Source organism: Hyaena hyaena, unplaced genomic scaffold, assembly GCF_003009895.1.
Source record: "Hyaena hyaena isolate Hyena2069 unplaced genomic scaffold, ASM300989v1 scaffold_218, whole genome shotgun sequence".
NCBI classification, from domain to species: Eukaryota; Metazoa; Chordata; class Mammalia; order Carnivora; family Hyaenidae; genus Hyaena; species Hyaena hyaena.
In genome coordinates this window covers 1772567-1798285 of record NW_024080851.1, presented here as the reverse complement: position 1 = coordinate 1798285, position 25719 = coordinate 1772567, and the positions used below count along the sequence as shown (strand labels likewise).

The 25719-nt window shown below is 54.1% G+C and overlaps 1 protein-coding gene and 2 long non-coding RNA genes across 3 annotated transcripts; 1 reads left to right on the top strand and 2 right to left on the bottom strand.

Annotated features, from left to right (window-relative positions):
- Positions 1-425: 425 nt before the first annotated feature.
- Positions 426-2380, bottom strand: LOC120238923 (whey acidic protein-like). The gene is made up of 3 exons (XM_039243006.1): positions 1286-2380; positions 854-1012; positions 426-526 (listed from the first exon to the last, which is right to left on the bottom strand). The coding sequence occupies exons 1-3, from the start codon at positions 1734-1736 to the stop codon at positions 510-512; spliced, it is 627 nt and encodes a 208-aa protein (XP_039098937.1). The 5' UTR covers positions 1737-2380; the 3' UTR covers positions 426-509.
- A 2380-nt stretch (positions 2381-4760) lies between these two features.
- LOC120238925 lies at positions 4761-9277 on the bottom strand. Its single transcript, XR_005530330.1, has 3 exons — positions 9203-9277; positions 6001-6434; positions 4761-5314 (listed from the first exon to the last, which is right to left on the bottom strand). It is a non-coding gene; the product is annotated as an uncharacterized LOC120238925 (long non-coding RNA).
- Positions 9278-14273: 4996 nt separating this feature from the next.
- Positions 14274-18627, top strand: LOC120238924. The gene is made up of 3 exons (XR_005530329.1): positions 14274-14380; positions 16685-16874; positions 18080-18627. It is a non-coding gene; the product is annotated as an uncharacterized LOC120238924 (long non-coding RNA).
- Positions 18628-25719: the final 7092 nt, after the last annotated feature.

Sequence of the window (25719 nt, the reverse complement as noted above, 5' to 3'; positions counted from 1 at the left end):
TGTCAGAACGGCAAGGGGCTCTGGGGTGCCTGCTGGGCGTCAGGCAGGGTGCGCCTACTTCACCGCAGACCCTAAACTGGCTGCCTGGGAGTGGCATCCACGCAGAAACTCCCTGTAAGTGCGCTTGCCCTCTGGACACCGCTGTGCAGGTTGGGGCCACGCATGGGCAGTGGAGAGAGGCCGTGCAGCCTCTGGGCCTAGCCCTCCCTGCAGGCTGCACTCTGCCCTTGTCCCCACACCAGCAACACCTCTCAAAGGGGCCAGACCCCAGAGGGCCGGGGCCCTGAATGCCGTTGGGCGGCCCGGAGCTCCCAGAGGCCTGTGTACTTTGTCCCCCCCCCCCCCCCCCCCCCCACTGGAGGTGCTGGGACGGACAGACAGATGGACAGAGAGACATGAAGCTGAGTGGGTTTTATTAGCAGCAGGTAGGAAGCATCTTGGACTTTCTGGATCTGAGAGAGAAGGTTCTTGCCGAGCAGACTCAGGCCTTGGGGTCCTGGGGCAGCCCCTCACTGAAGGGGGTCCTCTGCATAGGACACAGAGGCCTCAGAGAGGCAGGGGAGGGGCAGGGAGGGAGGGGCGCTGTGTGCGGTGGGGGGGCAGCGAGCTCCCCACACCCACCCCTCCCCGGCCCTCACCAGGCCCGCAGGCAGGCACTGTGTGGGGGCACTTGTGGCCAGGAAGCAATTTCCCAGCTCCCCATCCATGTCTCCTCCCACATGTGGGAACCAAGCTGCCTCCCAAGGTCAAGTAGCAAAGGCACAGACCCTGCTGGTTGGCCAGCCCAAGTCTAGCCAGCCAAGTCTCTGAGGCCCAGCAGGCCCAGCGGAGGGGGCAGGGCGGGGGCGCTCACCTGCGGCAGGGTCCAGACAGCGCAGGGCGCACAGGCTGAGGCAGCACTTCTTGCTCCCCGCACACTGGCTGTCTGAGGAGCACTCGGTGATCTCCACGCAGGGCTCCACGGCCAGCGGGACCTCCACCCGGGGGCAGTGGCCCGCCTTCTGCAGAGGTGCTGCGGAGACACGGGCCAGCGCTTCAGGCCCCCGGCGGCCGCCCTGCTGCTGGCTCCCGGCAGGGCCCCTGCACCACCGTGCGAACCCCTGATGGCAGCCGCTGCCCTCAGGGAGGGGACCCAAGCGGTGCCTCATGGCCAGGCCAGCAGGTGGCCGGGCTCACTGCCTGGTGGAGTTTAGGGGGCCGTGGGGCAGGTCACTGAGAGGGGGTGTGGATGGTTCCTTCCTCCCCCAGACAGGGCCTGGCGTGGGGCACAGGGGCGGCGTGTTACCCATGACGGGGACCACGCAGGAGCGGCTGCAGGGACTTGTGGCGCAGCACTGGGTGCCTTGGGGACAGTTGTCATCGGTGCTGCAGGAGACGACGCATGAGTCCTCCTCCGAGGAGCTGAGCTCTGGGCACATGGCCTGCCCTGTGCAGGGGACAGGCAGGTGGGTGGGTTGGGGGCTGTTGGACCACTTCTCCGGGGCTCCAAGGATGGGAACCCAGCACCCCAGTGTGCCAGTTCTTGAAAGGAAAAGCATCTGCCGCAGCATGACCTGCCCGGGCCCAGGACAGCAGGTAGGGCTGAGACCCAGGGGGCCAAGAACAGCCCCCCCCACTGTTAGCTGTCCCACGGTTGGGGACAGTGGCCTGGACCCCTGGACCCTCCGGCATTGGGGTCTCCAGGCAGTGCCCTGCCCTGTCCCTCCTCTGCTCTGCTCCTTCGGTCCTGGTGCCATCCTGGTGCGTGTCAGGGATGCACCTGGAAGACAGGGAGGTCGGGAGGGCCCTCCTGGGTGCCTCCCGGGGTGGCTCCTCAGGCCTACCTGGCATGGTGAAGGCTGGGACCAAGGCCACGGCCAGTGCGGCCTCCAGGGCGAGCAGGGCCAGGACCAGGCTGGCAAGACAGCGCATGGTGGTGGGTGGCAGGTAGGTGGTGGATGGAGGCCGGCAGCCCCAGCCTGGCTTTAAAGGCGGCAGTAGGGTGTGGGGGTAGGGGCTGGTGCCCGCCCAGCCGCCCTGGGGCTTCCGCCTTGGACAGCCCCAGGCTGGGCATCCGCTGCGCCAGGGTCACTGTTTAAAACTTAGAGAAGTTCCTGCTGAGGTGGGTGATTCCTCTCCCTGGTGAAAGCACCTGAGTTTACTGCGAACGACCGGCAGGGGGCGGGGCGGGGTGGGGACATGATGCGCGGCCGTCTGGGTTCCCAAAACCGGGTTGCCTTTGGGGGTGTCGCTGAGAGAAGGCATCTTGAACATTCTCATCACAAGAAAAGAAAGGTGACGGAGGTAACTAGAATCGCGGTGATCATTTCCCAGGTTTGTAGCCATCAGCCACCTGCAGTCAATCTCATGTTGTGTGCCAACGGTTTCAACTGAAGGGACAGAACAGAACAATGCAGGGCAGAGGGCGGGAGAAGCAGAGCCCAGCACACATCTTCGTCCAGGGCGGCCCCGCAGGGCCACGGAAGGTGTGCCCTTCCTGCACTCAGAGGAGGGGCCCAGCTGTGGGGGGCAACTGCGGCGGACACTCTGTCTCTCTCTTCATCCCTTCTAGAACTTTCTAGGAGCAGTGTGCTGATTCTGTGCAGGGCAGTCACCGGGAATGGATCTTCCTAGAAGGTGTCAGGGCGAGACTTGTCCTCAGAGGGGGCAGGGGCTTCCTCCATCCTCCTTCCCCTAGGGCCCGGGCAGGGAAGGGGCCCCATGGTGACCGGCTACGGCTGCCTGCTCCAGGCTGCACTCCCTGGCCTGGCTGCCTGGCCATTGGCCTCTACCTTGGTCAGCGCTCCCCTGGGGCCCTCAGCCTGTGCTGCATGCATTTCCAGACGCTTCAGCCCAGAAACTTCCACTCGGGCTCAGGTGCCCTCAGGACCCTCTCCACAGAGTCCTGGGGTCTCAGCCCAGGCTCCGCCCAGGTGGGACCCCTGGGACCCTGGCCGGTGACAGTGACGTGCAGCCTCTCTGTGCTTTTTCAGGCTGACGGTTCATGTTTCCTCAGCAGAGTCTGGGAAGGAGGCGGCCCACAGGCCTGAGGCAGAAGACTGGTCCCAGGGGGAGAGGCGAGTGAGGCCAAGGTCACTCACTGGAGAGCCCTCTGCTGGCCCTTCTGCCCATACTCTGTGCCTCCCCTACACCAAGACTCGGGCTCTGTCTTGTCTGGATGCTGGGTCTGAGGCCAGGGTAAACACACCTGCCCCGGCTCCCCAGAACATGGCCCTCGGCCTGGGGGACCTGTGGTCACAAGTCCCTTCCTCCAGGACTGCTCACAGCTCCTGAGCACCTTCCTACATTGGACCTCTCCTTCCTCTCCCCTCCATTCCCCTTCCCTTCCTCTTCCCCCCTTTCCTCCCCCCTTTCCTCTCGTCCTCTTCCTTCCCCATCCCCTGCCCCATCTGCCCTTCCCCATACCTCCCCCTCTTCTCCCCTCCCTTCCCCATTCTCTCCCCTACTCTTCTCCTCTCCCCTCCCCTCCCCCTTCCTTCCCTTCTCCTCTCTCCTTTTCCCTGCCCTCTCCTTCCCTCCTCTAGTCCTCCCCTCTCCAGCCCCTCCCCTGTTTCTCCCCTCTCCTCCCTCTTCCTCCCTTTTCCTTCCCCTCCCTCTCCCATCCCTCCTCCTCTCCCCCTTCCTCTCACCCCTAGCCCCCTTTCTTCTCTCCCTTCTCCTCCCCTCTTCCCCAGCCAGGCCCTCCCACAACTGCTGCTCCCCCACTGGGGTCCTCTGCTCAGCCTGCTGACCTAGGCTCCCCACCCCCAGCACAGGCAAAGGAGCCCCCCCTCTGGGACCAGCTTCAGGGCTCTCAGGCCTCTGGCACTTCCTGGACACACTGTGACCCATCCTGGCTACTCCTTAGGTGTTCAGTGTCTGTTCCTCCAGAATGAATCCCCTGGGCCAGGGCTCGTTGTCCCTCCCCCTGATCAGTGTGTCCCCAAGGCTGGGCTCCCGTGGATGGTGCGGGGAGGGGCCAGCATCAGGCACTCAACCATCAGGCATCAGGTTGCCAATGCGGTGGCCAGTGACCTCACACCTTGGGTGACCCTCTCACCTGTGGGGTGGAGTCCAAAAGGGGGTATGTCACAAATGTCCCTCCTGACAGGGACGTTTGAGCCCCTGTGCCCGTGTGGGTTCCACCCAGCTCTGCCAGGTTGGGGGGCTATAGCAACTCATGCTTCCTCTTTGCGGCAGTGGGTGGTGGTGCCTCTCAGTCCAGCTGCTGCCCAGAGCATTGGGAGGGGGTCTGCAGGGGGAGTCGGACTCTGCCCTCATTCTCTGAGGACCTTCCCCTGCTCTCCCCAGGCTCTCCTTTGGGTCTGCATGGTTACTGCCTGAGGCCACTGGCCCCAAAGGTGCCACCAAATCTGGAGAGCCTTCTGTGATGCAATTCAGATTATTTAGAAGCCAACCTCCAATATTTCTGATCAGAAAAATAACACACCTTGCAGAAAGCTTGGACAATTCAGAAAAGCACAGAGAAGAAGACAAAGCTTACACATGACCCTGGAGCTCTCTCGTTACTGGCTTGGTTCAACTTTATCTAGTGATTCCCTGTGCAAACATCTCTGTCATCTATCTGTCTATCTATCTATCTATATCTATCTATCTATCTATCTATCTATCTGTAATCTATCATCAATCTACTATCATCTATCAATTATCTGCCTATCATCTATCAATCTATTAATCTATCTATCTATTAACCTATCTATCTGTAATCTATTTATCTATTTATCATCCATCCATCCATCTGTCTATCTATCTGTCTATCATCCATCCCCCCATCTCCTGTCCCCTCATATACTCAGACACCCCCCATCTCAGTCACTGGGGTCATGCTGTGGGTGTGGGTGCAGACACAAACTCGGAGCACTCTTTATACCCTCAAGACTTGCAGAAAGCAGAAGGCACTGTGTGGTCTGTGGTGGTGGAGTGTGACACTTCACCTGCAGGCTGCCACCATTTTAACCATTTCCTCACCTTGGAAGAGAGCCTTTTAAGCACTGTGGCTGGGCCACGCTTCTGCCTGAGCTTGGGGTCTCTGGTGAGGGTGGCCAGGAGGGGTGCACAGCCCATAGGGTTGGTGGGGGCGGGAGCAACAGGTGTTGACTGGAGAAGTGTGGGGGGTAGGTTCACCTTTGCCTTCACAGCCCTGAGGGCAGGTCGAGAAGCCAGCAGTTCCAGGAAGGATGTTGCCTTGAGCTCTGCGGCCCCGGGGCAGGGACGTGGGGTTCCTCGTGGCCTGGGGATGTTTGTTGGCCCCGCCAGCCTAGCCTCAGCCTGTCTTCTTCCAAGATAGACATGCCTTCCTGCTTCCCAACAGCTCCTGAAAGCCAAGTCAGGTGGGGAAACTGAGGCCCAGCTGGGACCGCCTGGAGCATCATGGGCTCAGTGGACAAAGCAGAGGGGTCCCCACTGGTCCTATGGGGTTGGTGGGTGGGGGTCTCCTCCAGTTCTCCAGGTCGAGATCAGGTCAGGGCTGCCACGCCATTCTTTCCACTTGTCCCTCTCTGTGGGGTCTGTCATGGCCCATGAGTGGGGGGTCTTGGGCTCAGTCCACAACCCTTGGGTGGGGGTCCTGTCCCGTCACTGGAGTCACAAACCCGGGGTCAGGGTCGTGCCTCCGTCACCAGGTGTCATGACCCTGGGTCAGGATCCTGTCCTCAGCCTCCTCATCGGGGCTCTCATGACACCAGGGCGTTTCCACAGTGTCACTGAGTCATACCCTTGCTCACAGCGGCTGTACCTCCTGCCTGTTGCTCCTCACTGGAAAGTTCTCTCCTATGCAAAGTCTCTCAAGGCTCTTCCGGTGCTGGTGCTGGTGGAGACTGTGGGCCTGCAGAGCTGGGGGCCCAAGGAGAAGCGGTCGTCCATGTGATATGGGTATGTGTGTATCTGTACACGTGCATATGGGTGTGTATCTGGACGTTGACATGTGCACACGTGTCCCTCTACATGAGCGTGCACATGCTCACACTTATAGGCATACTGCTTACGCCTGTACATACGTACCTGTGGTTATGTGTGGTCCCTTTGCCTTGAGGCTTCCCATGTCCCGTGCACTTTCGCGAATGACCAGTGTGTTATTTCCATCTTCGGCAGCCTCCTAGGAAGGCTCTGGACTCCGCCTCTGGGTTCAGGACCACCAGAGGTGGTCTCTGGGGGGCCCTGGAGTGCAAGGCTGGCCGAGGGCCCTGCTTCTGCAGGAGGTGCTGGCGCGGGTTTAACAGCACCAGGCGGGTCCGGAGTCCACACCAGAGGGCTCCCAGCCTACATGCCCCACATGGGGTCCAGGGACCACCCTGGGAAAGTGACTTCATGTGTGTCAGCCCAGGGCTGCGCTGGGGTCCCCTGTCCCCTGCCTGCGGACTACTGCTTGGCAGCCGGGCGCGGGCATCCAGCTGCGTCCAGCCAGGTTCACCTGCGACCCCGGGCCTGCAGGGTACCTGCAAATGGAGATTTATTTTTAAACTTTTTAATGTTTATCCTTAGAGAGAGAGAGAGAGAGAACATGAGCAGGGGAGGGGCAGAGAGAGAGGGAGACAGAATTCGAAGCAGGTTCCAGGCTCTGAGCTGTCAGCACAAAGCCTGACTCGGGACTCGAACCCACAAATCGTGAGATCATGACCTGAGCCGAAGTTGAACGCTTAACTGACTGAGCCACCCAGGTTCCTTGGTATTTAGTGTTTTTTTCTTTTTAATTTTTTTAAATGTTTTATTTATTTCTGAGAGAGAGAGAGTGTGTGAGCAGGGGAGGGTCAGAGAGAGAGGGAGACACAGAATCCGAAACAAGCTCCAGGTTCTGAACTAGCTGTCAGCACAGAGCCCAATGCGGGGCTCAAACCCACGAACCACGAGATCATGACCTGAGCTGAAGTCGGACGCTTAACTGACTGAGCCACCCAGGTGCCCTGGTATTTAGTGTTAAAAGTATGTGCTGGTCTCTGTATTAGCCATTTCCAAGTGCGGGACCACCCGTGGGAATTAACTGCACCGGTCCTGGCCATTCCCTGTAATCCCCCGTAGGGCATCTGGGTTGGGGCTTTTGCAGTTCCAGAAGCTCATGCAGAGCTGGGTTTAGGGACCCACACATCGTCGTGGGCAGAACTGGACTTCTGCAGGTGTTTCCTGTAGGGAAATATTTCTTTTCTAAACACGAATTCCCAGTGCACTGTCTCCACTTGTGCCTGTGAGAAGTGTGCCCTTGAGGCACGTCGGAAGGGTGGCCCCCTTCTCAACAGCACAGACGGCTCTGCGGCCATCTAAGCTCCCCGGCCCTCAGGATCCCGTGGTGAGCAGAATGTGACTCCCCAGGCTGTGTCTGGGCGGCATGTTCCCACGTGTCCCCCTGAAGGGCAGGCAGAGAGCTGAGTGGACAGGGGTCGGGCTGGGCCCTCTCTCTCGGTGTAGGTCTGGGCCCCGGAGAGGGTATGCCCGGGGCTCCTTCCTGGTTGGGGCGAAGAGAAAAGCTGGCCCGCAAGGCGGGAGGTGGACAGTGGGCTTGGGGTGCCAGGATGCCTGGGGAGCCTCCTGCATGGACCTGGCCACCTGCCCTGCAGCCCGTGTTAACGTGGATGACGCCGATACACCTCTCTCCACAAGTGACAGGATGGCTCAGACAATCAGCGGGGACGTGGACAAACTCAGCACCGGTGTCACTCAGCAGGACCCCTTCAGCGGTGACAGGACCATCCATCTGCCAATGGCAGAGTGCACACACCTGCTGTCTAAGTGCCCGCGGACCAGGGAGAGCTGCATCCTGTCCCTGGTTTCTGGAAGCGCAGGGGTTTAAAGTGGAAATTGGTAGCAGGAAATGAAGAGTTACCAAGTCTTGGTAAGTAAACAACACTCTTCTAAATAGCCTGGAGGGGGGATGGTGGGGGAGAAGGAAGGGCCTTCCTTCCACAGAGAGCCGGATGACAAGGAGGATGCAGCCTGTGGGTGCTGCGACAGCACACGGCTGACCTGAGAAGAGGGGCCGGTCGCAGCTTAGCGACCTCAGTGCCCCCACGCCCCCCCAGGGGCTGGGAGAAGAGTGACGCTAACCCAGCAAGAAAAGGAAGGAAACGAAAAACACAGAAAGATACATGGAGCAACCCCCCCCGCCCCCCGCCCTCATTCTGGTTCTTTGGAAAAGTCAATAACACTGACAAACGTTGGCAAGAGAAGAGGAGGGACAGATGAGCACATGTGTTTGGAAAACCAGGGGCAGGGGCGTGGGAGGGTGGCGAGGGAGTCGGGTGGGTGACCCGCCATCACGGAACCTGGGCGACCCTGAGGACTGCGAGTCTCCCATGAGGAGGGAGTCCAGGAGTCGTGAACGTGTTTCTGGGAAAAGCAGTCTCCAGCCCAGTGGCTTCACTGGTGGCTCCTACCAGACATTTAAGGGGGAGTCAAGACGGGGGCACCCTGGGGCTCAGCCAGTTCTGCATCTGACTCTTGGTTTTGACTCAGGCTATGATCTCATGGTGGTTCGTGGGATGGAGCCCCGCGTCGGGCTCTCTCTCTCCCTCTGCCCCTCTCCCCATCGCGTGCAGACGCTCTCTCCCTCTCTCTAAACTAAATAAAATAAAAACATAAAGTAGATTTAAGACCAGTCATCCGCATCAATTCTAGAAAATGTAGCCGGATGGCCCAGCTCCTTTTATGTGAGCAGCATTACACTGATTTCACCCACATCTGACAGAGAGGGGAGAGCACACACCCCCCTATAAACACCCCTGCACACACCCCTGCACACACCCCCTACACTCACCCCTACACACACCCCTGCACACACCCCTACACACACCCTTGTACATGCACCCCTACACTCACCCCTACATACACCTCTGTACACACACCTCTACACACACCCCTGTACACACACCCCTACACTCACCCCTACACACAGCCCTATACACACAGCTCTATACTCATCCCTACACACACCCCTATACACATACCCCTATGCTCACCCCTACACACACCCCTGTACATGCACCCCTGTGCACACACTCCTACACTCACCCCTACACACACCTCTACACTCACCCCTACACACACCCCTGCACACACACTCCTACACACCCCCTATACACACACCCCTGCACATACCCCTTCACTCACCCCTACATGCACCCCTACATGCACACTGCTACCCACACCTGTACACACATCTCAACACACTCACAGACACACAAACACAGACACACAGACATGCAGACAAACACACCGGCACAGAAGTCTTCAATGAGCAACAAGTGAGTGGAACCCAGTGCTACTGATGAGGTTATGGAGCAGAGTTCCTGAGCGAGTGGCCAAGAAAGAATTCTTGAGACGTTTTTGATGCAGAAAGGTGATTTTATCATCACATGGACACGGGGCGCAGGAGCAGAGAAAGCTGCACTGGGTGTGTGGGGTGGTGGGGTACATGCTGTGAGCTTAGTGGAGGAGGGGGATAAAGTAAGTCTGTGAGGAATTGGAGGCTGGCTGCTGTGAAGATAAGGTTGCTTCAAGTTTTTAAGTCATTAATGCGACTTAAACATTAAGGCACTAGGGGGACCTCATGTTCCTTCAGGAAGGTGGCGCTCTGCATGCCTCAGGTGTCCAGAGTGGGCTGAGAGCCGTAAAGACGTTTCATTTAAGCTGCATTTCTCTTGCCTTTCATTTCCTCATCATTCCCCCACCCCCCCAAACTATTTTGACCCTAAATCTTAAAGTCGCTGAGGATGGAAGGTCTCCTCTTCTGCAGCTTCCTCCTGCTGAGTAGGGGCACAGCGACGTCCCCACCTCTGGGGCAGCATCGGTCAGCTAGTGACGCGGGACTTACAAAAGGCAGAGGCAGTGCAATCCAAAGTGGACCACATGTACACATCTCCTTGAGCAGGAGGGATCGCTCGTCAAAGGGCAGTTATTGTGATGACAGAGTCTCAGCCCTGAGCGGAGAGACCCTGGAAGACGCAACGTAGGACTATCGGCTTGACTGTAAGAATGAGAAGCCCAAAGAAGAGACCTTCGTGGTTGACTGCAGTCCTCCCCCGCGCCCGGAGCTCAGCCAGTCAGTGCGAGAGGGCGAGGTCTTGTACAGCCCCGGTTGGAGGATTCGCATCTTTTAACGGTCCTGAGACATTCTTATGAGAACCTGGGGTGTGTACACAGCATTCTATTTTAACACTCGTACCTCCCTGTGCTGCTGAGAAAACATCGAAAGCCATTCAGTCTTGTAGAACTGTTTTGTGCATTTGTACGACTTCAGTATTGAGTAAGGGGGTGCTGGCTTGTGAATCACTGAGTGCCTTTACGATGTATTTATCACTGGGTTCCACACGCCAGATTATGCTTTCTAACCACACAGGTGGAACAAAGACGGACACTACGTGATCACACCGGTAAAAGGCAGATTGTTTCCATCTTTGTTTTCAATTGGGAGGATTAGCTAATGATGGTTCCTTTTTTTTTTTTAAATGTTTATTTTTGAGAGAGCGAGAGAGAGCATGAACAGGGGAGGAACAGAGAGGGAGACACAGAATCCAAAGCAGGCTCATGGCTCCGAGCTATCAGCACAGAGCCCAACACCGGGCTAGAACTCACGACCCATAAAATCATGACCTGAGCCGAAGTCAGATGCTCAACCACTGAGTCTGCCCCCCTTGGTGCCCCGCAGTGATGGTTTTAGTAATACATCCATGAATCCAGGCAAAACCCAAGGCACAACGAGCTATCCACCCTGGAGGAAGCCAGGGCCATAGATGGTTTCCACGTAGCCAGTGGGTCCCATCTGGAGCTGGCCATCTGGTTCCAGGCCGCCCCATCCAGTCAGTAGAACCAGTCAGCAGCCCACAGTATGAGGGTTTGAGAGCGTGTTTCTCAAGTAGCACACACCCGTGCTATTTGCCCAGGTGTCGCACGTATGATTTCTTTGTTTCAAAAGGCATAAAAATGCCTGTTGGCTAAGTTGGTCAATGGAGGGTGTGAGCTCTAAGGTCGCTTTAACTGGCTGGGCCTTACCAGCCTGTCCTGGGACATCACAATCCCAGACCTGAGCATATCCTTCCAGATGTTAGAAGGGGTAAGGTTTTCTTTTTAAAGTTTAAAGTTTATTATGTATTTTGAGAGAGGGAGAGAGAGAGCGAGCGAGCAGAGAGAGAATCCTAAACAGGCTCTGAACTTTCAGCAGAGTCCCATGTGGGGTTCAAACTCACAAACTGTGAAAACTGAGGTGGTGACTTGAGCTGAAACCAAGAGCCGGCCACCTAACCAACAAGCCACCCAGGCGCCCCCTAGAGGTCAAAGAGAGCAAGGTGTTTTCTTTAACAAGTGCAAAGCTGCTTCCGGGTTTATGTGTGAAGTCTTGTCCAAGTGATGGAGCGGGACCGGATAGAAGGACCAGAAAAACATGAGTGATGAATTGACGTTTATAGTTACAAGTTGAAATCATTGTTTAGTGGCACGTTTTAGTCCCCCCCCATGTCAACATTTTGACAGCCAGAAAGACAAGTGGGGCCAGAGAGCTGAATAAACACAGAGTCTATGGCTTCTGTATCAATAAGAAAATGGATGAGTTTACCTCCCGCGTCCAGGGTAGCTTGGGGCTCAGCCAACCTGATGTCAAAGGGAGCGGGACCAGCCTCAGGGCCCTGTCACATCAGATCCAGGGACTGGAGGGCAGGGGAGGGAGGGAACGGGGGGTGGGTGAGTTCCTGTCTTCCTCTCTCTCTGGAGTGAGGATGTCTCTCTTCCAATGTCCCCCATTTTTACAGATGGAGCATGGTCCTGGAGGAGAGGCTTTATTTGGACATCCTTTGCTCTGAGGTCTGACCTGGGCTCTCCCGTAGTGTGGGGACTTGCCTGATTCTTCATCTGATTCTGATTCCGGCTTTTTCTTTGAGCCTGTTTCTTACTCTGTAATTTAGCTCTCCAGACCTTTTCTAGCTCTAGGACCACATCTCTATTACTCTGGCCGCACCTCGAGGAGGCACTGGGGGTGTGCTGAGGGCCTACAGCCATTTCAGTCCATTTTTGGTGGGCGTCAGGTGCCAACAGACTTATAAAACACGCGTTCAGTGTAGTTTCCCGTCAGGCGAGACAGGGCCCATTTGTGTATTTACATGGCTTCTGTTAAACGGCCCTGAAATAGAGCTGGATTCTCATCAGCCCCTTGAGTAACTTCCTGAATTTTATCAAACTTTATAGGTTTAGAGACTCCTGTTTCCCTTCCTTCTATTAAACGAGCGATCCCATGAGCTCATCTCCTCCTTCCCTGTCCATCCTCTTGGTAATTCCAATGTGGCTCGGTGTTTAGGATGGCAGCCCCCGTCGGATACAGTTCCCGGTCTCCTGTGGACAGTTCATCAGGGAACTCTTGGGCTCCTGCCCCCTTTTCCTCAAGGGTGTGCCAGTGAGTAAATGTAATGTGCATGTCTTACAGGTCAGATCAAATGTAGTATGTACGTGTTGAAAGCCCGCAGAAGATGGGGAAGAGTTTTCAGAACATCGTCCCAATTGTTGTGTGATCTGAGCCACGGAGGACAGGACATGGGCTCTACTTGTGCCCATTTCTCCGTTAGTGACCTCCCTAAGAGGGTGCAGTCCAAATGTGGGGGGTGCTCCTGGGGGGCAGGAAGCCTGGCTCCTGGTGTGTCCAGCTGGGCCGGGAGCAGAGAGCCTGGGGTCTGTAAGGAGGAGAGAGAGTAACAGAACCAGAGGCCTCTTGGTCTGGATTGGCTGGCGTTTCCTGCAGTGCTCAGGTCTGTTAGGAGGAATGTGCCTATCTAGATAGTCATTGTCCAGTATGTCCAGAGGGGTTTTATTAACCTGTTGGTGTTTATTTTATTTAAAAATTTTTTAGCTTTTATTTATTTTTGAGAGACAGAGACAAAGCATGAGCAGGGGAGGACAGAGAGAGAGGGAGACACAGAATCCGAAACAGGCTCCAGGCTCTGAGCCGTAAGCCCAGAGCCCGATGTGAGGCTCGAACTCGTGAACTGTGAGATCCTGACCTGAGCCGAAGTCGGCCGCTTAACTAACTGAGCCACCCAGGCGGCCCTAACCTGGTTGGTGTTTAGACACACTCTGCAGAAGGCCCTTGGGTCTGGATCCTGATTTAGAGCCACAAAGTTCTGGACATAGGGTAACTCGGTCCACTTGCCCTGTTTCTTACAGAAGAGATCTAATGCATAGATTGTATTAAAGTTTAATGTCCTGTTAATGGGCCATTTTTCCTCATCTCCTAAGGAGTGCAGAGGCCGGGCAGTGTTACAAAAGAAGACTGTTTTCTCCTTTCTTAGATCTTGCAATCCGAATTGATTCCAGTGGGTTCAAAGACATCCCAAGGGAGAGTCCTCGGGGGCTGAAGATCCCACGTTCCTGGAAAAGTCGCGAAGGCCAAGAACTTTTACCCAGAGTCCTCCCCATCTCCCGGGTGGCATCCCATGTGGGATATTGTCAGAGGTTCCTGGGGTCGAAGTGTGGTCGGTCCCCTCCCTAAGGAATGTGGTGGGAAAAGACCTCAAGATAAGGGAAGGCCACCTTGCTAGGTACCTACGTGACATTCCTCACAACTCTGTGTCTGTACCTGACATTCTCCTGACCCTGTAACATAAGACCCACTCACACTGTATGTCTACACCTCACCCATATACGCAGACAAAGAAGCAGCAAATGCATAAAAGACTATACCTCACTGCGCCTGGGGCTCAGTTTTTCGGGTGCGAACCTAGTTGAGCCAATGCTGGCACAAATAACGTTGCCTCCTGGGAAGAAAAGTCTCAGTGTCATGACTCTCTGTGTGAGCTGAGGTCCTGTTACAAAAGCGACCCGAGGTGTCCCTCAAATGAAATGGCTATGCTCTCAGATCCGCCACTAACGGCCCTGGAGAAGAGGTGCTAGTGGACCCGCACTTCAGTGTAACATTTTAGACTCCGGATGGGTGCCAGCGTATGGACCGGAAAACCGTGCCTTGTCTTGCCTTGAAGGCTATGCCATGCTTTTTTTTTAACCCATGGAAAACACTAGAAAAGTTTTACAAGAGGACGTTATCCAATTTTGTAACTGCAGTAGTAAGGGACACTGATGAAAAACAGTGAAGACAGAAATCTGTCATGATCTAGGTGACATTCCAACACACAGTCTTTACAGCTGGCTTCCTGGGAAATGGTGCCCAGTGGGTTTTACTTCACTCAGGTACTGGTTTCATGCAGCTCCCAGTGGAGGTACCACGGGCAGAAGTGTCTAGACCAGAGATGTGGGTGGGGCAGTCATGTTAGACCAATGAGGAGGCTGTCCTGGGGACTTAGGTGGCTGTCCTGTGCCCAAGATAGACAACTTTGCAGAAGGACAGGAATAGAGAGAGGACATCCAGTTTCTGGGTCTTATTACCACTCTGGCCAGGATCCTAACTTCCAGCCAAAAGGTAGGCTTTCTCCTCCCTGTGAGGGAGCCATGGGAGAGAGGATTGAATCTGGAGCAATCGACAGGAAAGTGTACCAATAAGACCGTACTCCTTGAAACTCCCCTGGAAAGAAAGTAAAAGGAAAGAGGGACTTACTCACCGAGTAATTCTGCACTGACGCTGAGTCCAGGTGAAAAGACTCGAAGCCCCCCATTCAGGTGCCAGAATGATGAAATTATGAAGCAGGGTTCATGAGCCAAGAGAGGGTTCTTGAGATGTTTTTGATGTACAAAGATGATTTTATTATCTCACGGGCACAGGACTCACAGGGAGAGAGAGGTGCACTGGGTGTGCGGGGTGGTGGGGTACGTGCTGTGAAGTTAATGAAGGGAGGGGGGTAGGGATAAAGTAAGTCTCTGAGGAATTGGAAGTAAGCCTTCCAGGACCCTGAGGGGCTGGTGCTGTGAAGATAAAGTTACTTCTGGTCTTTAATTCAACATAGGCATTAAGGCAGTAGGGGGGCCTTGAGTTCCTCCAGGAAAGTGACCCTCTGCATGTTTCAGGTGGCTGGCAGTATGCTGTGAACTATAAGATTTAACGTTTATTTATTTATTTATTATTATTTTTTAATATTTTTATTTATTTCTAGGAGAGAGAGAGAGAGAGGGAGAGAGAGAGAGACAGCGTGAGCAGGGGAGGGTCAGAGAGAGAGGGAGATACAGACTCTGAAATAGGCTCCAGGCTCTGAGGGGGCAGTCAGCACAGAGCCCAACGCAGGGCTCCAACCCACGAACCGCGAGATCATGACCTAAGCGAAAGTCAGACGCTTAACCGACTAAGCCACCCAGGCGCCCCAACGTTTATTTATTTTTGAGAGAGAGAGGGATGGAGCATGAGCAGGCAAGGGGTAGAGAGAGAGGGAGACACAGAATCCGAAGCAGGCTCCAGGCTCTGAGCTGTCAGCACAGAGCCCGACGCGGGGCTCAAACTTACTAATGGTGAGATCATGACCTGAGCCGAAGTCGGATGCTTAACCGACTGAGCCCCCAGGCACCCCAGATATAATTTAAGCTGCATTTCTCTTGCCTTTGTTTCCCTCCTCACTGCGTACAGAGAATTACACACCATGAGTGAGTGGGGCGTGTTCCAGGGACCCAAGGCTGGTTCAGTATTTGAAAACCAAGCCGTGTAATCGATTGCATTAACAGAGTACGGAAGAAAAATCAGGATAGAAACTCTCGGAAAGTTAAGACTATTAGGGACTTTCCTGGACTTGAGAACATCTACGACACAAATCCCAGAAGGATATTTGGAAGTCATAGACAAGGTCAGTCTAAAATTTTCTATCGGAAGGCACAGGGGCCCAGGTAGTTAAAAGGATTTTGGGAAAGAATATGGAGGGACGAAGCTGTCTACCTGATGGAGGACGTCGGTAGCTGAGGTGGTCAGGATGGTGTGGGATGGACCAAGGGACAGACGCGCGGATGGGGGGACGGAACACAGCATCCGCAGGTAGCCTCGCACGGACACAGCCAACCGCTCCTTTGACAAAAGTGTGAAACCAGTTCTGTGGAAGGAAGGGTGACCTTTCAGCTGATGGTGCTGAGACAAGATTTCCCCCAAAACTTTTGGTACTAATTAGTGAATTCAGTAAAATCTCACGGTATGCAATCAGCATACAGAAATCAGCTGTGTTTCTAGATGCTAACCACTAAACATCTGAGAAATAAATGAAACAATCCCATTTACAATAGCATCAAAAGCAATAAATTGCTAAGGAATACATTTACCCAAGGAGGCAGTTTTACACTGAAAATTTAACACTTTATGGGCGCCTGGGGGGCTCAGTTGGTTAAGCATCCAACTTCGGCTCAGGTCGTGATCTCACAGTTTGTGGGTTCGAGCCCCGCGTCGGGCTCTGTGCTGCTAGCTCAGAGCCTGGAGCCTGCTTTGGATTCTGTGACTCCCTCTCTGTCTGCCCCTCTCCCACTCACGCTCTGTCTCTCTCTGTCTCAATCTCTTAAAAGTAAATAAACATTTAAAAAAAACCCCTGTAACATGTTGATGAAAGAAGTTGAAAAAGACAGAAACAAATAGGAAGACACACTATGTTTATGAGTTGGAAGAATTAGTAGTGTTAACCTGTCCATGCCCCCCAAAGCTGTCTACAGGTCTGCTGCAATCCCCATCAAAATTCAAATGGCCTTGTACACAGAAACAGCAACAAACCACAAAACTACAAAAGAGTTGAGTAGCCAAAACCACCCTGAGAGAGAAGAACATAGCTGGGGGAGTCATACTTCCTGATTTCCACCTATGTCACAGGACTGTAGTGACCTGACCCATGGCCCTGACAGGATAGATGCCTAAACCACGGAACAGAATGGAGAGCTCAGAAGCAAACCTCTGTGTGAAAGGTCGACTGATATTGACAAAGGACCCAAGAACACTTACCAGGAAAAGGACGGCTTCTTCACAAATGGTGCTGGGAAAACCGGACAGCCACGTGTGGAGAGTGAGACTGGACCCTGCCTTAGGCCAGTCACAGAGGGGCGCCTGGGTGGCTCAGTCAGTTGGGGTCTGACTTCTGCTCAGGTCATGATCTGTGGGTTTGAACCCCGTGTCGGGCTCTGTGCTGACGGCTCGGAGTTTGGAGCCTGTTTCGGATTCTGTGTTTCCCTCACTCTCTGTCCCTCTCCTGCTTGTGCTGTCTGTCTCTCTCAAAAAATAAATAAACATTAAAAAAATTCTTTAAAAAAAGATAATAAGAAGTTGACAACGTAATTAAAACAACAACAAAAATGAAGCTTTAACGAAAGACATTAAAGACCTAAAAAAATATATTATGTTTATGGATCAAAAGATTCAATTATCATGGATGTTAACTGCTCTGAAGTCGATTTCCAGAGTCAGCACAACCCCAATGAAAATCCTGAGGTTAATCCTGAGTCTCAGGGGAGAGGAGAGTGCTGACGGTCCTGAAGGGCCCCTGCCCCCGAACTTTGAGGCATCCTGCATCTGGACCTTCCACGAAAGCCTGTGGTGCAGGGGCAGAGGACATGGCACTTGATGGCTGGGGACCCCTCACGCGGCACCGGCCTCCCAGGTCCTCCTGTTCCCAGATGGGGGCTGCCTTCTCGCTGTGTGGACGGTCTCCTTTGCTGTGCAGAAACTTTCCGTTCAGCGCAGATGATTTCTGCTTTGGTGGACGGTGCTTTTGTGCCACAGCCAAGAAATTTCCAGAGCGCCCGCCTAGGAGCTTTTCCCCTATGTTTTCTGCCAGGAGTTTTACAGTCTCAGGTCTCATGTTTAACTTTGTAACCCATATTCAGTGAATTTTTAAAAATTATTTATTTTTGAGAGAGAGAGAGTGAGCACAAGCAGGGGAGGGGCAGAAAGAGAGACACACAGAATCAGAAGTAGGCTCCAGGCTCCAAGCTGTCAGCACAGAGCCCAAAGTGGGGCTCGAACCCATGAACTGTAGATCATGACTTGAGCTGAAGTGGGGTGCTCAACCGACATCCCTAAATTTCTCTTTTAGTACTGCTTTTGTTGCGTCCCATGAGTTCTGGTGTGTTGTGTTTTCATTTTTATTTGTTTTAAGACCTCTTTTCCTCACCTTTTTAATTTCTTCTCTAACGCATTGGTTGTTCAGGGGCGTGAGTGTAATTTCTTCTGATTTGTGAGTGATCCAATTTTCCTCCCATTGTTGATTTCTAGTTTCCTGCCGCTGCAGTCAGAAAAGACAGTTGGTACAGCTCAAATCTTAAACCTGCTGAGACCTGTGTCTTATCTGATACGGGGGGTCTGTCCCAGAGAATGTGTGAGAAGGATGCGTGCTGTGCCGCTGTGGGACGGACGTTCTGTGCGTGTGGGTCAGGTCCATGTGATCTGAAGTATGGTTCAAGTCCAGTGCCATGACGATTGTGGGAACGACAACAAAGGACCAGGCTGTCGCGTGGACTTAGCGGATGGAGCTGCAGTGGGGTCTGAGCAACTTTGAAAGAAGTTCTGTGGGTGAAGCGCTATCACATGGTGCCACACACCAAAGAGAAAACTTTCATGAAAGGAGGAGTCCATCGATGCACCGATGTCCTTGTTGTCTTATTCTAAGTGGTGGCCGTGGCCTCTGAGCCTTCAGTGCCACCACCCCGATCAGTCAGCAGCCACTGACATCAGGCAGATCCCCCAGCCCCCAGCAAAACGATGATGATGCACTGGAAGTTCAGAGGATGGTTAGCACGTTTTAGCAATAAAGTGTTTTTTTTTTAACAATTTGTTGTTTTTTTATTTTAGAGAGAGAGAGACTGTGAGGGCAGGGAGAGAGGCAGAGAGAGACAGAGAGAGGCTCTTAAGCAGACTCCGTGCTCAGCGTGGAGCCTGACACGAGGCTTGAAGCCACAACCCTGGGATTGTGACCTGAGCTGAAATCAAGAGTCGGATGCTCAACTGGCTGAGCCCCCCCAGGCACCCTGCAATAAAGTATTTAAAAATTTTCTCTAAATGTTTTATTTATTTCTGAGAGAGAGAGAGAGACAGCGGAGCAGGGGAGGGTCAGAGAGAGAGGGAGACACAGAATCGGAAGCAGGTTCCAGGCTCTGAGCTGTCAGCACAGAGCCTGATGTGGGGCTCAAACCCACGAACTGTGAGATCATGACCTGAACCAAAGTTGGATGCTTAACCGACTGAGCCACCCAGGAGCCCCTGCAATAAAGTATTTAAAAAAAAATGTTTATTTATTTTGAGAGAGAGAGAAAGAGAGAGCATGGGTGGGGGAGGGCAGAAAGAGAGAGAGAGAGTGAGCAGGGGAGGGGCAGAGAGAGAGGGAGACACAGAATCCGAAGCAGGCTCCAGGCTCCTAGCTGTCAGCACAGAGCCCAACACCAGACTTGAACTCACGGACCGTGAGATCATGACCTGAGCCGAAGTCAGACGCTTAACTGATAGCCCCCCAGGCACCCTTGAACACAACTTTTATACCCCTGGGAAACCAAAAAATCCTTTTGACTTGCTTTACTGTGACATCTGAAGAGCCTAAGTAATGTCATTTTGAAATTAAGGCCTCCATTAAGAGCAACCTCGGGCTGCACGTAGCCCCAGTTCCTCAGATTGCTCAAGGCTAAAGCCATCTTCAGACAGCCCTCAGATCAGCTAATCAAAAAACATTCCTGTGGTCTGAGTCAAGGCTGGGAACTGTAGACAGTTATTCTGTACAAACTAGCCAATTTCTCATTGCTTGCCTGAACCCCACGTGGGCCCTCTGAACTCACCTCATAATTGGTTATTTTCAAAGGATTCTCAAAAGTCATGATTGGGTCCCACCAAATGTAATGAACACCTCACAGATACTGAATGGTCAAAGCTGTTACCATGGATAGTACTGTACAATTGTAATTGGAACTTATGTAATGATGTCATACATACAACGTGTGCACTGTAACACCCTATCCCTTACCCCATAAAAATCCTGCTCACTATTGTTCGGGGCTTCACCTTGCTGCCATTACACCGGTAGGTGGGTGAGGCCCTGCTCAAGCTTCTAATAAAGACCCTTTTGTACTTGCATCGGTGTCGGCTCCTTGGTGGTCTCTGGGGACTCACGAATTCGGGCACAACACATCCACTTTTTTCTTTTTTTTTACAAATAGTTTATTGTCAAGTTGGTTTCCATATAACACCCAGTGCTCACCCTCACAAGTGCCCTCCTCCATGCCCATCTCCCCCCTCCCCTCCCCCACCCATCAGTCCTCAGTTTGTTCTCAGCATTCAAAAGTCTCTCATGGTTTGCCTCTCTCCCCCTCCCCCACTATTTACCCCCTTCTTCTCCCCCGCGGTCCTCCGTTAAGTTCCTCCTAATCCTCCTATACGTGCAAACATATGGTAGCTGTCCTTCTCTGCCTGACTTATTTCACTCAGCATAACACCCTCAAGGTCCATTCATGTTGCTACACATGGCCAGATTTCATTCTTTCTCATTGCCATGTAGTATTCCATTGTGTAGATAAACCACATCTTCTTGATCCATTCGTCCGTTGATGGACACTTAGGCTCTTTCCATGTGTTGGCTATTGTTGAGAGTGCTGCTATGAACATTGGGGTACATGTGCTCCTATGCATCAGCATTCCTATATCCCTTGGGTAAATTCCTAGCAGTGCTATTGCTGGGCCATAGGGGAGTTCTGTCGTTAATTTTTTGAGGAACCTCCACACTGTTTTACAGAGGGGCTGCACCCGTTTACATTCCCACCAACAGTGTAGGAGGCTGCCCGTTTCTCCACATCCTCGCCAGCATCTAGAGTTCTCTGATTTGCTCATTTTAGCCACTCTGACTGGCGTGAGGTGGTATCTCAGTGTGGTTTTGATTTGTATTTCCCTGATGAGGAGGGATGCTGAGCATCGTTTCCTGTGCCTCTTGGCCATCTGGATGTCCTCTTTGGAGAAGTGTCTGTTCATATCTTCTGCCCATTTTTTCACTGGGTTGTTTGTTTTTCAGGTGTGGAGTTTGGTAAGTTCCTTATAGATTTTGGATATTAACCCTTTATCTGATATGTCATTTGCAACTATCTTTTCCCATTCCATCGGTTGCCTATTAGTTTTATGGATTGCTTCCTTTGCCGTGCAGAAGCTTTTAATCTTGATGAGGTCCCAATAGTTTATTTTTGCTCTTGATTCCCTTGCTTTTGGGGATGTGTCAAGTAAGAAACTGCTGCGGTGGAGGTCAAGGAGGTTGTTTTCTGCTTTCTCCTCTAGGGTTTTGATGGTTTCCTGTCTCACATTCAGGTCCTTTATCCATTTTGAGTTTATTTTTGTGTATGGTTTGAGAAAATGATCTAGTTTCATTCTTCTGCATGTTGCTGTCCAGTTCTCCCAACACCATCTGTTAAAGAGGCTGTCTTTTTTCCATTGGATATTCTTTCCTGCTTTGTCAAAGATTAGTTGTCTGTATACTTTTGGGTCCAATTCTGAGTTCTCAGTTCTATTCCATTGGTCTATGTGTGTGACATCCACTTTAGTTCAGTGGCCTGGACATAACGCCTGTATTTAGAATTTATCGGGCATAGTGCAAGTTGGGAGTGCTGTGGGGATGTGTGTGCATGATGTTTCCTTGATGTTTCGTGTTCTTCGAAGTTTTCTGTTACTGTCTCCGCAGCCGAAGGGGCAGGTCCCCCCTGCAGCTCTCACTGACTGCCTTTGGGACAGAAATACCCCGTCCACCCTGCTGGTGTGCCGAGGCTTTCTCAGACCCACGGAGACCCCCCTCCATGAGGCTTGCTCCCTTCTGAGGCAGAATTCTTACACTTACACACTTCTGTGTCTGCCGCATCAAGCCATGTGCCCACGGCCTCCTTTTGTTTTCCCAAAGGGTCCCCAGGCTGGCTTTCTGTGCATGCCCACTAGCTGTCTGCAAAAGCTCTCTCTCCACCGGTGTGAGCTTGGGAATGTGCCCTGGCTGGTGGCCACGGTGTGTGTGTGCGTGCGTGCGTGTATGCATGTGCACACGCGCGTGTGTGTGAGGCAGAATGTGGGGGTGCCCTGGGCCGAGGCGGCGGTGGGTGGGACTCCTTCCGTGTCCCTGGGAGTCTGGTGCCGGTGACAGATCCAAAGCCCTGGGGGTGTGGGGTGGGCTTCTATTCTGCAGCTGGGACCTGGGTCGGCGGCTCAGTGCCCCTCGGCCTTGGACCGCCCCGGGGCTGCACAGATTCCAAGTGGAGCCCACAGCCCCACGAAGTCACACACAGCTCTCCGTGGCTGGATGCCATGTTGTTTTTGTCAAGGGGGACATGAGTGACGGACGTCTTGCTGGGCCACATTTGTGATCTCATCCAGCTTTTATTCTTTAGTGAAGGACAAAGACTCCTGTGTCCTGATTTTAAAAGGGGGCATGTTCCCCAATGTGGCCCTCAGCCTCGCACACTGGGAGGGCTCCACACTGCCTCCTTGGGGCTTTGGGTTCCCAGGAGAGGCCCCTAGTAAGTCTCCCGGGGCCAGGAAATGCCTCTCTGAAGGGCCTGGTGGCCCGCGTCAGCAAGACTTCCCACAGCAGCTCCTGACGGTGGCAGAGTGTCCTTCCCACGCGCTTTGGGGGCTGGAGGTTTGAAGCTGACTTGATGTTTTCTGAACTATGTGATATTTATAAGCATTCGGACCAGAGCTGAATCCCCCCTGAGTGGGTGTCTCAGTGTGACGGCCCTTCATCCCGCTTCTTTCTCTCCTCCCTCCATGGGGCTCAGCTCTGCCCACCTGCTCCCAGCGTGGTGCCCCACCTCTGAGCCCTCTGTCTTCCTGCATCTCGCGGCGCTGAGTCCTTACCCAAGTCCTTACCCCCCGGGCCACTACTGGATGCACAGCGACCCAGCCAGTCCTCGCCGGTGGGAGCCTTGCACCGTTCGAGCCCCTGGCAGCTCCAGGAAGGGCTCATCTGCTCTCTGCATGGAGGAGCCAGGCTTAGAGAGGTTTTGTAAAGGACCCAGGAGTCAGGGTCCAACACGAGATGTCCAACTTCGAATATGGTCATTACCTTATGACGGATTTTAATGCCGCACACCTGTGTAAAGTGTCCTGCCTTGCCTTGGGTTTACGGTGAGGCTCTCAGTGGGACGTGAAGACTCCCTCGGGGCTGTGGCATGTCCTATGAACGTCAGGCACTTTGGTCGCTGGAACTCCCTGTAGATACTGAGCTCAGTTTCTCAGGGGTGGGTCGACCAGAAGGTCAAGTGTGACTTCCAGGAGCGCAGGTGGTGAGAGCATAGAGGGACTAGGATTATACCTTCCGGCCAAGAAGTGCTATTTCATGAGCTGGTAACAGTGGTCCCATTTCCAGGGAAGCGTGCTTATTGACCGAGACATGGTCGGTAACGGACCAATGTCCCCTCAGAACGACAGACTCCGGGTGGTCAGCGTGGTCAGCCTGCAGAGCCACGGTGGAAGGCCAGCTGGCAACCAGGACTGTGTCTGCGGCGGGTGGGGTGGGTCTAGCCAAGGATGCGATGGCCTCTGGCGGTACCTTCGCATCCGGGCACTGGGCTGGGACCTGCTCATCCCTGGGGCAGTGGGAGCCGGGCCCCTCTCGCAGCAGGCTTGGACAGGCATCCCACGGCAAACACTCCTGAGGACCCGGTTACTGCTCCCTCCCCAGGGAGGTGGACTTGGTGCAGAGCTGATCCCCAGGTGCTCAGCCTTCAGCCCAGGCATGTGCTTTCCCAGCCCTGTGAGTGGCCCAGTTCCCAGCTGCTCCCAGGCCACCAAGGAAGGGAAGGGCCTGGCTCCACAGGCGTCTCGCTGGGTGTCTGGGTATTTCTGAAGGTCCTTAGGCTTCCTCCGGGCTTCCTCGGGGCTGCCTCAGGGTTGTTTCTGGGGTGTCTCTGGGAGGTATCTCTGTGCTATCTCTGGGAGGTATCTCTGTGCTATCTCTGGGAGGTGTCTCTGTGCTGTCTCTGGAAGGTGTCTCTGTGCCATCTCTGGGAAGGTGTCTCTCTGCTGTCTCTGGAAGGTGTCTCTGCTCTCTCTGGGAGGTGTCTGCTCTGTCTCTGGTCTGTCTCAGCTCATTTGCAACAGCCTCCCTGGGCCTGGACACCACCCCCTCAGCTTGCACAGGCTGCTCCCTGGTCACCGGGCCAGCCATCCCCCATCCCAGAATGTCTGCAGCGGGGGAGGGGTGCAGAGGGGGAGCTGGATTCCAAGCTCACTGAACTGGAGTTACTCAGCTAAATAGCGGCCTGCAGCGAGGTGTCCGGAAGCCTGGGTGGGACTGTGTCGGGGGCTTCCTAAGGGCCCGCAGCAGGGGCACCTTTCAGTCCTCCTGCTGCAGGCCAGTCACCCAGAGGGCTGGCGCTCGCAGATCCCCTGCCTGCGCCCCTCGGAGGCTTGAGCGCCCAGCGCTGGGCAGCTGTGCGCACCTGCGAGGGCGCGTCCGTTCGCTGCGGTGGTGGTGGAGATGTTGCTCGCCACCAGTCCTCGGCACCAGGTCTTGAACCCCGAGCTCGCAGTGAGGCCCCAGTGACGGTGCAGAGCCTCCTTCCCCGTGGCTGGAGAAGCATCGAGCTTCCCCTGTGCCCTGATCCTGCAGACCTGGGGGGCACTCACCATTCCTCAGCGACAGGGGTGCTGGGCAGGGTCTCCCCAGCTGTCGGAGGGGGGGGGCGTCGCAGCCCGGACTCCCGAAGTTCTGGATCACATTTTGTTCTCTCCGCAGGCCCTTCTCTTCTCTGGGAACCGTGGGTCACCTTCCTGGGACCTGGGGGAGACTGAGGGCCTGGTCAGGGCACAGGGAGGTGACCGGCCAACCCCGCTTCTCCTCCTGGAGTGCCCCTTATGGATGCCCGTTTATCATCAAATCTAGACATGTGTGCACACAGACACACGTGTGCACACACAGGTGCAACCACACACACGCACACACACATGTACACACCAGACACGCACACACACACACTCGGGCTGGAGCAAACCCGGAAGCTACAGGCACACGCGTGAGCGGACGGCCCAGACTCTGCCTGCCTCCCGCTTCCTCCCCTCCTCCTGCGGAGGCCTCCCGAGCTCCCTCAGCAGCCTGCCGAGGACCAACCACCACCACAAGGGCACCTTTGTAGCCAGACAGCTGCGCCCCTGCCCCGGGAGCCCCTGAAGAGGGGCGGGGAGGGGGGGGGGAGTTCTTGGGAGGGGGCGGGGCATCCAGCAGGGCCTGCGCCAGGAGCCTGGCAGAGAGTCCACGTGACTGCACAGGCTGACGGTTCACACGCGGCTCAGGCAGGCACGACACAGCAGGCCCGCTTAGGCACACACACATTCACAACACACACACACACACACACACACACACACACACGACACAAAACCGCCCCGTAAATGCCACTTGCGGCCCTGCAGGAAAATAAGAGAACAAACAGAAAGGAACATAAATTAAAAATCGCTCAGAATCCCTCCAGATCCAGAAATGACCAGGGACAACGCTGTGACCTATTCTCCTCAAGACATTGTGGATGGATTGTACAAAATTGAAATCAGATGAAAATGAACTTGCTTTGTTCACTTAAAGAGAAAGTGGGTGACGGTGAATGAATAGACAGAATGCAGTCCATCTGTATAGGAGAGCATCATATGTACGCCATACGTACACCATACACACATCATGTGTACACATACATACATCACGTGCACATCATATGTACACCACACACACACCACACACACGTCCTACACACATCCTACATCCGTCCTGCACACATCATAAGTACATACACACTTCCTACCTACACACATCACACGTGTGTCCTACACGCACACCTCATACACACACCACATGCACGTCCTACACACACCTCACATGCACATCACATGGGCGTCCTACATGCACACCTCAC

Bases quoted from the DNA above. Each gene is read 5' to 3' on its own strand.
- LOC120238923 (XM_039243006.1), bottom strand. From the start codon at position 1,736: ATGGCACCAGGACCGAAGGAGCAGAGCAGAGGAGGGACAGGGCAGGGC. The intron at 1,013-1,285 runs GTAACACGCCGC...GTGTCTCCGCAG, and splicing joins CTGCGTGGTCCCCGTCATGG to CACCTCTGCAGAAGGCGGGC.